This window comes from Chelonoidis abingdonii, chromosome 5 (genome assembly GCF_003597395.2).
Source record: "Chelonoidis abingdonii isolate Lonesome George chromosome 5, CheloAbing_2.0, whole genome shotgun sequence".
Classification (NCBI taxonomy): domain Eukaryota; kingdom Metazoa; phylum Chordata; order Testudines; family Testudinidae; genus Chelonoidis; species Chelonoidis abingdonii.
The window spans coordinates 60,920,657-60,936,306 of NC_133773.1; the positions used below are offsets into that span (position 1 = coordinate 60,920,657).

General features: G+C 38.9%; 2 protein-coding genes across 5 annotated transcripts in view; one reads left to right on the plus strand and one right to left on the minus strand.

The window, feature by feature from the left end:
• FHIP1A (FHF complex subunit HOOK interacting protein 1A) overlaps positions 1–15,650 on the plus strand; it is a 161,705-nt gene that overhangs the window by 139,041 nt on the left and 7,014 nt on the right. For 2 of the 3 annotated variants that reach the window (XM_032771279.2, XM_075066323.1), the window contains exon 12: positions 3,883–4,222. The exons of the other annotated variant lie outside the window; for it this stretch is intronic. In XM_032771279.2, coding sequence (XP_032627170.1) covers positions 3,883–4,139 — 257 coding nt within the window. In that variant the 3' untranslated portion in view covers positions 4,140–4,222. Of the gene's footprint in view, positions 1–3,882; positions 4,223–15,650 lie in introns of those variants that run through there. 3 annotated transcript variants of the gene reach the window in all.
• The window catches only part of GATB (glutamyl-tRNA amidotransferase subunit B), a 58,229-nt gene continuing 54,734 nt past the window's right edge, over positions 12,156–15,650 (minus strand). For both annotated transcript variants that reach the window (XM_032771283.2, XM_032771284.2), the window contains one exon: positions 12,156–14,055. In XM_032771283.2, the coding sequence (XP_032627174.1) occupies positions 13,927–14,055 (129 nt within the window). In that variant the 3' untranslated portion in view covers positions 12,156–13,926. The remainder of the gene's footprint in view (positions 14,056–15,650) is intronic.

Consider the following 15,650-nt stretch of genomic DNA (forward strand, 5'->3'; position numbering starts at 1 on the left):
GCCGAGTACATGGTTTATGGGGAGGGGTTGCATGTGTGTACTACCTCATTTTATTTTTAGTCTCACGTTGAGCAATGCAGCCGCTCTTTTTTGTTAATTCTTGGAGAGAGCAGTTGCAGAAATAAATTTATTGTGAAATTCTAGTAGATAAAGCCTTATAAGCTGGACTAGAATATCTTTGAGAGATAAATATGAGCCAGAAATGTTTGATTATGCCCTTTTTAAATGGAAAGAAGTAAATTGAAAATGAAATGCAATACTAGAAGGGGCACATCAAAGGTAGTGGTGAGTTGGTACCACCCCAGGGCACAGTGTTCCCACTCCAGCTGACTTTTCTATCATCTGGTACTTCTCAGGCATGCTCTGTGCTACACCTATTTTCAATGGGCTGTCAATCATTAATGTTTCATACAGCAAGTCAGATGATAAATTTAAAATGTAGAATCCTCTTTTATAAATGATAAAATTCCTCCAGCAGCTGATGGGGTCAGGGCCTCACATTGTAGTCAGAGTTCAGAACTTCAGGCGCCAGGTTCTAGAATTGCTACTGAGTTGTCAGCACTAGGCTCCAAGCTTCCATTAAAACCTTGCTTTCACATATGATGAGAAGACATAGGATCTGCTGAGAACAGTAACCATAGAGATAGCAACAGAACAGGGTTCAAGAGATTCTATTTATTGAATCGTTATCAATCATTTGAATAAATATCCTACTGTCCCTATACCAGATTTTTTGTTTGGCTTTTCATTGGTGTGTAGGAAGCAAGGGAGACTTCTTAAAAATGCTTATTTAATTGCTTTTTTCTGAGGGACTTAATTTTCCTCAATTCTAATCAGCATGGTGTCAGCTTCTAACATGCATACTCTGCAAAATCAGTGTCTTTCTCAGGCTACTTCTTGAAGCATTGGTCTGTGGAAGGTGCATGCTGTAAATGAGATGTTTATCACAGAGACCGGTGGTGTTTAGAAGCCAGGGTCAAGAACAGTAGATGAGAGAGCCTTACAATTAGTGGGCGCTGTAGCTGGCATGTGGGATGCAAGATTGGAAGCCAATATTTAATGGCTTTTTTTTTTTTTAGGTACTGTCAATGAGATCTTTGTATAATGCATTCCTAACATAACTTCATCCATCTTGTAAATGTTACACTTCAAAGCTTTCTGTTGTAGCTATTCAGACACATTGAAACTGCTTCATAAAACAGTCTCTGATTTTGGCATTTATTTATATTTTCCTGTTTTATATCAGCATATTTGTGGGCTTCAGTGTTTGCCGAGTCCCTTCATTGTGGTCATTATTCCAGAACCTGAAGCAGAGGCTGCTCAGTCACTGGCCTGTAACATTTTCTCCTGCCCGGTGGCAGCCCCTGTAAAGAATGAGCCTCTTGACTAATGCGTAGAGACTAAAATACCTAGATAACTGCAATTTTGGCTCTCAGCCATCCTAGCGATGCCAGTAATCAAACAGTAATTCTGGGGGCAAGTTACCTTCCTAGTCCACCAACACACCACATCATTATTAAGATTAAGAAATGTAAAGTTGAAATTGCTACAGTATTGGCAAATAAAATATGGTTGGACTTCATGAGATTATTGCAGGAAGCTAAAATGAAAATTCAGTATTATGGAACTAAACTTTCTCCTAGATTCCCTTTTCAAGTTGAAAAGTGAAAGTGATGTGTAACTGCAAACAACACAATCTTTCCTGATTCTTCCTGCATTACTGAACATAGTTGACCACCTCCTACAGGATTTAAAACTGAAAAACAGGAACTGATCCCATTGGGTGAAAACTAATTCAAAACATAGGTGCTCAAGAGAGAGGACTTACTCGGATTACAATAATGCTGTAAGAGTTCTAAGAATGACGGAAAATGTACATCTCTGCTTATTCTGAAATATTACATAGTGAAGGGAAAAGTCTATTTGATTTGAGATCGCATTTGTAGAAGCATCAGGTTATTAACCAGATAAGTGACACACACTCTACCTGTGTCCCTGGTGTTAAAACAAAATAAAAAAAATCTAGAATATTAGATCTTTTCAGTCTCTATGCTGTAAGATTTTATATTGTGCACAGTTAGTTCTGTGCACCTAAATGGAAATTGAGAGCAGAACTGGATGAAAAATTTGACAGAACAGATTTCCATTGAACAATACAGTTTCATTGAAATATTTTGCAGAAGTGGGTCTATCTGGATGAAATTATTCAATAGGAAAAAAAATGTTTAGGCTTTTTATTTTTAATTATATTTAAGTATATACATATTAAATATTTTAATAAAAGATAATTCATGTTTTAATAATGTCAAAACAACATTTTGATGGCTATTCAGACTACTTTTTTGAATTTTTATTTTGCAGGCAATTTCAAAAATGTTATAATTTCCTGCAAAACAGAAATTCTGGTTCCTGGCCAGCCCTAGTTGGGAGAAACCCAGAGAACACCACAAGTGACTAAAGAGTCTGGAGCGCAAGAGTTACGATTAACTAGAACTAGAAAAAGTATAGCTTTTACCAAATTATTGCTAAGAGATGAAAACTTTATCCAAGTATCAGAAGGTTATACACTAACATCCATAAACTGAGGAAGCGGAAACAAGGATGGAGAAATATGGAACAGAGGAACTGCCATGATGCATCAGACTAGTGGTCTATCTAATCCCATAGCCTGTCTCTAACATTAGTTGGCTGGTACCAGATCCTCCAGAGGAAGGTGCGAATAACCTGCCCATACTTTAAGGGAAGTTTCCTCCTAACCATATCTATCATGTAGTGGTTAGTTAATTCTGTGAAAGATGTAGGTTTAATCCTTTTTTTTTTTTTGTCTAATATAAGAATGGACATTCTTAGTGGTCATATAAATGACTAATTACATTTTGAATCCTATTAAGCTCTTAACCTCAACAACATTTTGGGGCATGAATTCCACAGTCTAATTATTTATCATGTAACAAAAAGTAATTTTTATACGTTTTGAGTTTGTGGCCTTTGTGTTTCATTATATGTCACTTAACTAAAATGTGGTTCCAACTGGGGTTGAAATGAGAAACAATGGGTTGAAATTAAAGTGCTGCTCCCTTTTTAGTTTACAACATTTTAAAATTTTGTATTACTTACTTTGAATAAGAGACTAATCTTAGTCCCAATCCTGGAACGAGCTCTGTGAGGGCAGACCATATAGGTGTCTAGATAATGGAGAATGTGTGGTGTTCTCATTTATTTTTAAAAATTATTTCCTGCCTGTTCACAGGAAGATGGTAGCCTCCATGGAGAAAGCTCAGAGAGGGTTATAGCTGCAGAAAAAACTGAAACTTCAAATAGTATTTCTTAAATAATGGGTTTGAGCTTTGCAGAGTTATGAAAATTTACCTGCCCAGGCCCAAAATCCACTCACCTGCCTTTTCAGGGTGATGGGGAAAGGTATTTTACTTGTCCAAAACAAAACAAAAAAATAAATGCTAATGCCAGGTAAGCAGGAGAGTAGACTAGTGCAAGGCTGTATTATTTTAAATTATACTTTGAGAAAGTGTTTTCCACCCATAAAGTGCAAATAACTCTGATTTCCCTTTTTAACAGTACCTTCATATATGTTCCTTTCCATTACTCTGCCCTCACTTACATGTTGTTTCTTCCCACTGGCAGCTCCCAGCAACCAGATTGCTAAAGAAAAAAAGGGAGCACGTGAGGAGTGGGGGTGGGGAATAACCCCACATGCCTATCTGAGCCTTGATAATTCTCTTTTTTGAGGGGTGGGATGGGAAATAGAATGTGCCACACAGTGTGTAAAAATATTGCATTACATACCAGTCGTGGAGTGAATGCATTCTAATTAGGTTTGTTTATTAGTCAAAATTGATTCTCTTTTTTTCTTCCTGGATTTAGAGAACGTCCAGCACAACAGCAGCACAGGGAAAGGAAGAAATCTTTCTGAAGCTTCCCAAACCCTGCTCCAGCCTTTCTTGGGACACAGATCTAAGAGAGTAAAGGCTCTTCCTGGCATTCCCTTGCCTGTGAGGAATGCTGTGCTTGCAGCTGCTATTTTCCCAGAGTTTCTGAAGGAGCTAGCAGCTCTTGCACAGGAACATTCCATCCTGGGTTACAAAATACCAGGTGATGACGATTATTATTTTTTTCCTTAATAGAATTAGCAGATTTTTAAATATGAAGCTGCTTACAAAAGAAAGTTCTACTTTGATACTTCCTGACAATACTTGATCGGGGGCGGGGGGGGGACTCATTCCATGTTATCTTTATATTGGACCTTATGACTTCCAACTGTGCAACATATTAATTTTGAAATAGAACCCCTCAGGAATATATCATGTGTACCCTTCTTCCCTTGTGCAGCTATACAACTTCCTTTACCTCACTGCTCCAGTTTTCAATTCTGGCCTAGAAAAGTGGGTTGCCCAGTGGGAGAAATATCTGATATGTAAATTGCACAAAATTGGTCAAATAAGCCTTCTGTGTTAAGGGCCAAGATTTTGGGGAGAAGAAGGGAGGTGTTTGCTTTATTTTTAAAAGGAGAGAGTCTACAGTCCCACCTCTGAAATCCCCTTTACCAGTGGCTGGGGTTGTGAATCCAAGTGGTCTCATGTGTTCTAAATGCATGACTAGCTGAAAGCAGGTGCTGTACCCAAGACATACCGTATTGCCTTATGTTGCATACAAATCTGCAGCTCTCAGCTGTTGATCTTTTGAAGTCAAATGAAATGTATAAGTGGATGTAGAGTGCAGATTGCTTGGAATTTTCCTTACACTCTCAGCATTCTTTGATAAATATTATATTGCTACCTAAAATCTCAAGCAAGCCTTAGTAAGATTTGCACAAAGTACAAAGCAAAATGTTTCTATGTAAGCTCTAACAAATTTGTAGAAGAAATTTGTTTGTGTTCTTCTATTGATAAGCTGAAGAAAAATATTCAATATCTTTCAGTAGTGTTACAAGGGTGACTCCTATTTTTGTTAAGTACTGCTTTTTATGAAAAAGGACAGCTTGCCTCTGAAAAGGTGCTTAATTTTTTTTAAAAAATGTCATTTTGGTTAAGGAAAAACAAAATGACTACAGCGTAAAGAGAAACTTGTTATTTATTTTTAAGTTATGTGCTAGCTTTGCCTAATACTGCACTTTCGGGGTAATGGGGACAGGGGAGGAATGTTCAGCAGTTGGGGAGGAAAAAGTAACAAGGATAACTGAAAACTGTTTGCTAGTGACTAACTGCAACAAAATTCTCTTCTGTGAGTAATGAGATTCATTAGAAGATCCCCAACATGATGAATTGGTGCATCACTGCTGCATTTTGTCTTACTCTTAGTGGCATAATTGTGCTTCCAGTGCTAAACTTTGCTCTACGTGAATGAGGGCTCAGTTCATGAAAGCCTTAATACTTCCCCTTTCTACTATGAGAAAACTAAAACAACCCAAAAGCACTGAAAACCGGAGGTAAGAATGATATTAAAGCAGTTTGTTATGGTGCTGGTTATAATTCCCCAATATTGAAAAGCCCCATTATATAACTTTCCCAATTTCAAAAATGCTATCTTCACTTAGGGAATGTAAATGAAAAACCTATAAAAAGAAGCATTAGGTAACATTTTGTAAAATACTTACGTGACTTAGGAGCTGAAGCCCCATTAACTGAGTCCTTTGTCACAGGGAGGTATGTCTACACAGTAGTTAAACACTTGCTGCTGGCCTGGGCTTGTGAGGCTTGGGCTGCAGGCTTAAAGTTGCTGTGTAGATGTTTGAGCTTTAAGTTAAGCCTGAGCTCTGAGATTGGGAGGGTCATCCCAGAGTCCAGGCTCCAGTTTGAACTTGAATGTCTATACAACATTTTTTAGTCCCACAGCCTGTCAGCTGGCCCAGGCCAGCCACCAGTCTTTATTCCAGTGTAGACATACCTGTTGGTGCTTTGAAAAGTGCACCCATTATCCATAGCAGGGAGAGGTAGAGTAGTGCCTGACTACACTAGGTTCTGTCTGTAGGAGACATTAAAAGTCCTAAAGTGGATCTGTACAGATTGCCATCTGCAAATATTTCCTTTGACCTGCCATCACTTGTCTGTCTAGATATCTGTAATGTATTCAGTTCTGAACACTAGCTGCCCTCCCTCAAAGCCCTGACTGCTGCAGCTCAGCCCTTTGTGCTCAGGCCCCTTTCTTTTCTGTTGTTCCTGCTCCATGCAACTCTTTGCTTGTCAGATGCAATTCCACCAAACCACCCTCTAACCTCCTTGGAGCTGCTCCACTCACCACGCATTAGATTGCCTTTTTTTAAAACTCATTTGATTTAGGAATGGGAGAATTCTTCTACTGATTCCATTGCTGCTGGAGCCATGGCCAGCCAGCCTCAGGTCCCTTTCCTTCTTCTAGCAGCTGGTAGGTTCTTCACTCTCACTCAACAGACCCACCTTAGAACTGTGGTTCATGCCTGTTCTCTCAAATTATCCCTCAGGGGAAGAGAGAGATGGCAAAGCATCACTTACCACAGTGCTCCAGCCTAATCTGGGCTGGGTCAGTGGTTGCCGAATTCCTTGAGCACTGATCTAATCTGTTCCCATGTCATGAAAGCATAGCCACTACCTTCTAGCAAGGAGCTGATGTGAGTGCTTTAAAAGGACAAAATACATGTAATAATAAAATAAGCAAACTTCAATGAGTCATAACCAAGCAGGGATTTACTCCCAAGAAACCATCCACATTTTTAAAAACTTAATGGGGTGAATTTGTTTGATTCTAACTTTAAAGGCAAGGAAAGGGAGAATTACCAGACTCTGAACAGTTTAGGAATGGTTTCATATTAAATGGTCTCTCTCATTACAATAGTCTGTTCTGAAGACAAAGGTAGATGGAGACCTTAAAATGTGGACTGTGCAAACTCGATCTGTAAGTTTTCTGGTTTTGACCCAGTAAGCCGTAATAGTTCCAAAGGAGTTATTCCCGCCTACCACATTAGTGAGCTTTAAAAAACCTACAGTGTACAGAGGAATTCTTACTGACAAGTCATTACACTGTATGTGCACAAGGTATGCTTTAAACAAACAAAAACTCTGTCACCTAGCTAAAAAGAGAGACCATATTATGGACTTGTAAATTTGGCAACCGACTCCTCAATTCTTGAGATACACAAAGGAAATAGCAAATATAAGTCTGGTCAGTTTATACTCAAACTATAAACTGTCCAAATAAAGATTCAGTACTTCTGGTCTCAGATAGCGTAGGCAAGGTTTCAGTGAGGGCTGAATTACAAAACCCTAACCTCCAGCATCCTGAGAAAAAATAAACTATGATATTGGTACTTCCTACCTTCAATGTGCAGAGCAAACTACATGTAATTCAGTATGAAAATGGTGGTTGTTTCGTTATCAGAGCCTCAGATTAATAATCCTTTCTTGTTCAAGTCCTTCATCCGAATGCTGTTTAATATGCTGCTGCTTTCAAATTGGACTGATCTGGAACAGAAATCAAGACCTGATTCTGATCTATTACATTGGTGGAGATGATGAAAATCAGATCCGAGGAGGGTTTTTTTTGGTTTTTTTTTTTTTACTAAAAAGGTTGCCCTTCTTTTAGTACACTTAGATACATTCCTTCAAAGTCTCTGCTGTTCACAAATTGCTTTTAGTATTTAATATTTCATTGGGGTTTGTCACATCCTGTAGTGAAAGTGCAATGCATTCACTTAGTGAAGTTATGCCTGTTTGGTGACTACTACTTAGCTGTCCTTAACACAAAAAGATTATCCAGACAGATAAGATTGATCCATTTAACAGAATTGTTTTTAAAACTTGGGTAAAAGAGTGGGTAGGTAATAACACACGTACACCTAGTTTTCACCAGTTCCAACCTGGGCACTAGTGGCTGAAAGGCTTTGACAGCTCTTTGGCATATGTGCAGCGAGACAGCTTTCTGTCCACTCCCTAGGGACACAGCTGGCTTGTTCAGCACAGAATGAGGGTTTGCGTTCAAGCTGCCCTTCTACCACTAGAGAGGTAGGTCTTCCAGTACAAGACAGAAGCATGCACTGTCACTGCTGGTGCTGGCATGCCTCTGGGTAAACGGAAGACTCCATTCTCCAGTGTGGTCAATTCAGCACCTTCCACAAGCATTTAAAAAAAACCAAACTCTAGGATGGGAGAGAACACAGAACAGTCTTATTTGGTGCAGTTAAATGATGTCACGCCTTTTAGTGTATTACTTTGAATTGTAGCCAGAGCTACAAAGTCATTACTGCTTACTGTGCAAATCTTCTTTTATACATTGATTATAACATAGTTACTCTTTGAGGGCAGCTTGATTTAATAAGCAATTTACCGTGCTGTACTGACTGAAATTACTATGTCATGCCTACAGTTTTTATGAAGGCTGCAATTCTTACATTTATAACATTTAGACCTCAGCTACAATTGCAAGTAATATAGTACTTTTACCCATGCTAGTTCTGGCACAATACAGTAGTGTGATGCTGTCACTGTCTAAATTTAATTTAGGTCATTACAGGATGTCCTTGGTTGCACCTTTTGGGCTTTAGCAATAGAAGATGACATTAATTACCACCAACTAAGTTAAAACAATACAGGCTGGTAGTGTGGTACTCATTTCAGTGTGAAATACAGACAGAACTGAAATTTGTATTACTCTTGTTTGTCACAAGCAGAAAAAAGTCATAGTGGCCCTGTGTCAAGGACCATTACTATAAAAATATAGAAGGGAAGGTAAAAGTTATCCCTTGTTAATGTGTTTTTGATCCTCAGGCCTCTAAAGGCTGCTGGGAAGTCATTACTGCTTACTGAGCAAATCTTTTTATTCATTGATTATAACAGTTTGTGTGGCAGCTGGATTAAGGCCTAAAACCCTTTATGGAACTTTTGTGCAAAGGCTGCGTTTCTGAACAAAATAATTTTCTTTGCCAAAGTTAAAGTGCCCATGTATACCTGTGTTTGATATATTAGCTTCAAGAGAGCATTTTCTATCACTATTTTATTGCAATTTGCTTAAAAATAACCAAGTGGATCTAGGCTAAAAAATAATGTAGCTGGGTTAAACCTAGGTCTAATCCAGCTGTCTAAATGCTACTCTGTCAGCTTGGCTAGCACCCACACAGAATGCCATCTCATCTCTAATGGAAAAATGTAAGCCTTTAGAGACTACAAGTCTTAGCATTCAGTGCTCCAGCTGGAGCCAAGAGGCCATATCGCTGCTGGACACAACTCTCTGTTAACAGGCAGAGTGACGTTCAGTTTACCAACTCTAGCAATATTTAGTTTTCCTTAAAGCTCCAGCTCAGAGTATTGTGATTAAATTAAAGTCAACATTCGCATGTAGAAGTTTCTAGCCCTCATAAATATAGAGAAGCTTGAACCTTCAGCCTTCCTGTCAAGGTTGGTGGGAGAATTTTAGCAAAGTCCTGCTGGGAGCCTGCACCAGCATATTGCTCATTCAAACCTGCTTTCCTTTTCTTTAATATTGCATAACCCACCTTCCACAAAAGTCATCACATCAGGCTGTCTGCAAGGACAGTGATTTGAACCCACAATTTATGGGGATAGAGAGCTGCCTTTAAAAAAAATCCGTTGGACACTTGTGCCTGCATTCTGGCCTGTTCTACCTGTTCTGTGCTACTTGGGTTTCAAAAAGCAGGTAGGAAAAAAATCAGCTTTGCTGTTTAGCTGGGAATCCTTAGCTGGTATCTGGCCACTCTTCAGTTCCTAATCAGTTCCCCTCCCTCAGGACCTCAACAAGAGAAGAGGAGAGGGCTGCTTCAGTAATCCTTAGTTACCAGAGTAGCTCCTTCCAAGTGCAACTTGAAGTTAGCATGAGGCTGTTCTAAATTGTACCAGGGCCCAAATCAGCCCTCAACTAGCCATTGGAGTAGGGAGGCAAAGGTGAATGCAGTGCAGCTTGCCTGGACCTGTGGCTTTAATATATATTGCCTCACTTATAACATTAACAATACAGTTACATCTGGGGCATTTAAACTGTACACCCAACCAGATCCATGCTGTATCTGAAAAGATAAGATAAATTGTGACCTCCTTGCTGCTGTAACTTGGTTTTCTCTCATCCTTAGATGAAATAGAATGTTACGAACTTCCTGTCTGAATCATATGAAAATAGCAATGCAAGGGAGATACAGCAAAGGGCAAAAGTTTTGATGTAGTGCTCTGTCTCCTTTCTTGAGCCCCCTGAGATTTTAGCTTTAAACAAAAAATGAAGGAGGGTATTCGTTCAAGAGTGAGATGCTACTTTACACATACAGCACACAAAGGCCATTAATCTATGAAAGGCTGCTGCTGCAGTTAGTGACTGTGACAGTCAGTATACTACAAAGGGCTGCTCAGCACAAAAATAAGATTATTACACTAGAATGATATCACAGCACCTACTTAATGGCCTGGGAAAGGGTTCAAATTACATTAACATTCACAAGTAGAATGCCTAACCTGTAATGAAAGTTTCCATCAGACACCTTCTATAACATGGATCAAATTAAACTCTGCTGTGAAACTTTGCAGCCAGGGCTGATAGCTAAAGGTTGTCTTTCCTCATTACTCTAACAATGCCAGAAAAAAATATTTTGGCAGTTTCTCCCTCCAACCCCCAAATGCAGGATAAGTGCTGCTACACACGTATAATCAATGCCCCCTGCCAAAAGCTTTTACACTCTGTCTGGTAAGAGCCCATGTTTACCTACCTCTCTGTCCATTTGGATGGGATTGTAATGACTGTATGGTGTCAACTTTTATACATTGGTGAAATTTCTCTCTGTAAGCTGCAGGGCCAAAGGAAATTCTTTCACACAGGCTGTGTATTAAATTAACACCGAGGATCTGGATGAAACTGTCTAACTCACCCTGCCTAACAACTGGAGCACATCAAGCATCTAAGCAGCAGCTCAGTGAGGGCTTCAGTAGCAAACTGACACCTGAGTTAAGGGCAGAACTTGAGCCTTAATTCAAGGAAGCCCTAGCTTCTGTCCTTTGTACAAGCCTTGTGACATTGATTACTCCATAGAGAGACAGTCTCTGTCCCACCCTGTGTTGCGTATTTGTCAGACAGTTGATTAACTCCTTGAGTATGTGGCGGAGTTGTCACTCTCTGTAAGAAACAAACTTTTGGGGAGTTTAGACTTGGCTCTGAGCTTTTTGGTAGGGAGCAGGAGAATCATTCTGGCCATTTTTAACTGGATATTTTATGTTCTGCTCAGAGGGGCACAAAGGCTGGGGTGTAGGGAGGATAGCTCAATCAAGTTAGCTGAAAGTGAACAAAAAGCACTTAACACTCAAACAGGATAATATGTTTGAAGCCATGGTAACCAGCCCTGTCCAAGCTTAAGCTCCCCCCACCCCGGCTAACACTGCTTTAGACATGATAGCCAGCACCTTAATGAGCATACAAGGACTTCATACACATTAAGATCTGATTAAAAAAAGCTTACCCTTTTTGATTGTCAGTCAAGAAACATCCTGAAGATACTTTTTGTTCCTGTGCAAAATGTTGGTTTAAAAATTCAGCAAGTGAGGAGTCCATAATATGATTTCAAGTATCAGAGGGGTAGCCGTGTTAGTCTAGATCTGTAAAAAGCGACAGAGTCCTGTGGCACCTTATAGACTAACAGACGTATTGGAGCATAAGCTTTGTGGGTGAATACTCACTTTGTCATAATATGGTTGAAGATTTTTAACCTGTGTCCTCCTGTCTGCTTCTACTACAAGGGAAGAGTTTGTTATAATTATCCACTTCTAGTTTGTGCTGCCTTCCCTGTTCTCCATTGTATGTGTGGCAGGTAACTAGGTTGAGATTTATAGTAATTGCTATTTTGAACTTAAAGATCTAATGCTGTATATTCATAGAATTTGTCCATGAATTATTACAGGCTATTTTCTACCCTATTACATAATTGCCTAGAACAAAATGGCTTTGAAAACAGGTAACAGTTAAAGATATTTACCAACAGTAGTCATGCTATGGTATCGGAGAGCCTTCTATTTTAAGTATAGTGTAGTTACCCCCTTACCTGAGAGAGAGTAGTTAGCGTAACAGACATCCCACTCCAAAGCTGCCCAACAAAAAGCATTAATACAAGAGGACAAAACCTTCTGGAAAAGGTAGGGTTGGTTTGTTTGTAAAGGTAAAGAATAGGCTTAACACACATGGACCCATAAAAGTCAAACTTTATGCAGATGCTCAGTCCATAATTCACAGTCTTGTGCCTTTTGTTTCCTCCCAGAATGGCAGGAGTTAAGGGCAGAGCATTAATTTAACAAATTCAAAGTTCAGTGTATATTGTGGTTTGTGTCATAACCATTATCTGGATGTGTTTTGTAACACTGATTGAAACTTAGCACTCTGAACAAAGTCATCATGGAACAAAACAGGTGCCACTAAATAAAAGATAAAATGGTGGTTTTGCTCAGATGTGACAATGATAGTTAAGCCTTTGTTTGAATGTCAGTTTAAATACACAATTTTTTAGAAGGTCAACATCTGTCATTGCAAAATTCAGAGCAAATCTTATCCTTTTCAGACAAAACAGGCAACTTAACGTTAATGCTTTTTGTCAGCTGCACTACCTTTTAACTAACTTATTTTTATGTGAACAATGAGTACACGTTTTATTCAATAAATATATTTGAAAACTCCTACATTTTGCCTCTTTTCTGCTTAAATTGTGAGCTTGTTTGTTCAGATGTTTCCCTGTCAAGAAAGACAGTAGCATTGATAATCAAAGAATGAAGTACCAGTGAGCAGGGCTGAACTAGGAATTCCATAACTTGAAGACAATAGCTAGATTCCACAGAAGAATTCTCTGAATTAAGCCCAGATTTTGAAAGGTATGTAAGAACCCAAATCTCATTTTCAGAAAGGTTTTAGGCATCAGAGTCAAAATCCCATTGACAGTCAATGGGATTTAGGCTAAGTGCCTAAATCAGTTAGGCATTGCAAAACTGAGCACTGCAGCATGTAAATAGCTTTAAAAACCTGGGCCTAAGAGCTTAGTATGGTATGTGCATGCATTCCAATGGCAAAACATTCTACCCTTCAGAAGTATCTTTGAGCTTGAGAATAACTGCGGTTTTTAGAAGGGATTATTTAGCAGCATCAAAAGAGGCTTCTGAACTCCAGAAACCAGTCCATAGCTCTATCAAGTATTTATTATAGATGTAAGATTATATAAATGCGCATATAGCACAGGCTCTTAAAGTAGCAGGATTTTTCCATAATGCACAGGACTGCCTGGGCTTCAGCTGCCTTAGTTGGTTTTAGGGGCCTATTTAGACACTGGGGAGCAGGTTTAGGATAGATCACCACTTGAAGGAAGGAAACGCAGCTGGGCAGTCTCTTCTCCTTTCCCTCCCTCTGGCAGAGGCAAGGGAGGAGTGATAGCACTGAGGAACTACTTCCCTCTCCTGACAGGTTGCGGGAGCGGCCAGCAGTGGCTGAGCTGCCACTGGGTGTTTGGCAGAGCGAGTAGGTGGTGTGTCCTGTTCACATCATTACATTTCACACTCTAAAATGCGTAAATTTCTATTCCTTCAGAAAAACATTGCTATGTGGCAATATTGAATCACAACATACATCTGATACAAGTTCGAGAGTATTCAGACAAACAGTAATGTATTGAATCATCTACCTTTCTCATGTGTGCAAAACCAGCTACAGGAAAAGTGAACAGCACTCAGTGCTAGCTTCTCCTATTCATTTGCACTGAATATCTTTTCTTTTGTCCTGACAGAGGGTGAATCATTCAAGGAAGACTGTATAACAAGATACTACCTGAATAACCACCAAAAGGGAATAATAATTCTGTTCCATGCTGAGACAACACGGTATCTTTTTCTAGCTCAGCCTGGAATTGAACTGTACAAAGTCCAGGCAATGTCCAGTCGTTCCCTCTGTAGGGACCTGTGCGAGTTGCTCTGAAAGTTACTGTGACAGCCTCTTCTCTAATATTTGTTTCACCAGCACAGGATCTGCTCGCCCTCTTGTTGTTCTTTGAACCAGTCCAATCAGTTTATTCAGAACTTTTAGGTTTCCCTTCTTTATCTCCATAACCTTGAAAATAAGAGCACAAAGTATTTATCATGAATAATGGAAGATGTTCTGTTTTCCCTCTAAACAGATGCATATTTTCTAATCTTAGCACCAGCTTAATGTAGGCCCAAAATTTAGTATTAAAATAAGTTTTTTGGCCTCGATTCTGCAAGGGCTGTGTATGGCTGGAACCCTACAACTGCTTGGAGCCTCACTGGATGAGCAAAGGCCACTGCAGAATCAGGGCCTTAGTCCTAATAGAATTACTGGTTTCATTATTATTTTTTATTCCAAGGAAATTTTTTTTTTTTTAAGAAACCCCTTGCAGTGTTTTCAAGTCAAAACAGGAGCAGTGGAGAAAGACAGACGTGTCTATTTTACTTTTCCTAATGGGGTGACATGCAAAAAGTAAGATAGCAACCAATAAACAGATTTTGAAGTGTTCAGTATCAACTTATTAGTAATAAATTTAAATGTATTAATTTGAGCTCAGAATTATTTTAAAAATTCTACTATGACAGTGTCCTTCTAAAGTGGAGACACTTGTATGTCATTAACACTGACCTGGCATTTTTCACTGGAGCAGAAATTTTAGAACTAACCCTTTAAAACTTTTATATCAGATATAATAACTTGAAGGAATCTCTTGCAACAAAGCATTAAATGTTTAACTATGTTTATTCATCATAAAAATACTACCAGTGAGAGACAGGTTCCCTTTTTAGACCCACTGACTGACCCCAAAATGCCGGCACATTGACCTGCACAATTACTGTGCACTGGCCACTTGCATGGCCAGTGAGGTAGCCATTGACCCATTTCTGCATGCAAATACCCAATCTGAAAATAGAAAAGTTTAAGCTAGAAATGATGCCTAAAAAAACCTAATCGTTTAACAAGGGAAGTATGAAATTCACCTTCACTGTGTCTTAAAATCAGGTAGGAGGTCTTCCTAAAAGATATGTTCTAGTTCAACCATGAGTTGTTGAGCTTTATTATGTTTACTTACAGAGCAGGGGGAAATAATTCTCTGCGTTGTGGGAAAGTACTGGGTGAAATTTTATAGCCTAACTTATGCATGTTGTCAGACTAGATAGTCTCCACTGGCCTTAAACTTTATTAATACATCAACTACCAGCTGCACCAATTGCAAATAAATCCGCCTATTATTGTATCTGAATTTTAGCCCATCTATAATGTCCCAACATAGATAAGGCATGGTGCTATCTTTATCTGCTTAAAATTACTTCAGTTAGAAAGTCCAATTAAATTTAGGTATTGCACTCATTCATAAATTGCTCAGTATTTGAGTGTTAGTTTCCCTTTTTAAAAAATAAACTACTATTAAAAAGCAAGGCATTTTCTCTTGCAATAGCCCAACTACCTGTTCTGTAAGATAAGCTTTTAGTTCTTGCTTTAAATTACCATAAGATCTTCTTTACTAAAATGATCACCTGAAAGCAGCTGGAAAATAAGGCTGCTTTATCACAGCTGGCTTTGCTAAAACACTGGAAGCTGAGGGAGGAATTAAAAATTATTTCGTAAGAAATTATTATTGAAACAGGAATCTGGTCATGGGCCTTCATCTTTTGTGCTGTTGAACAGTTCTAGCTTTC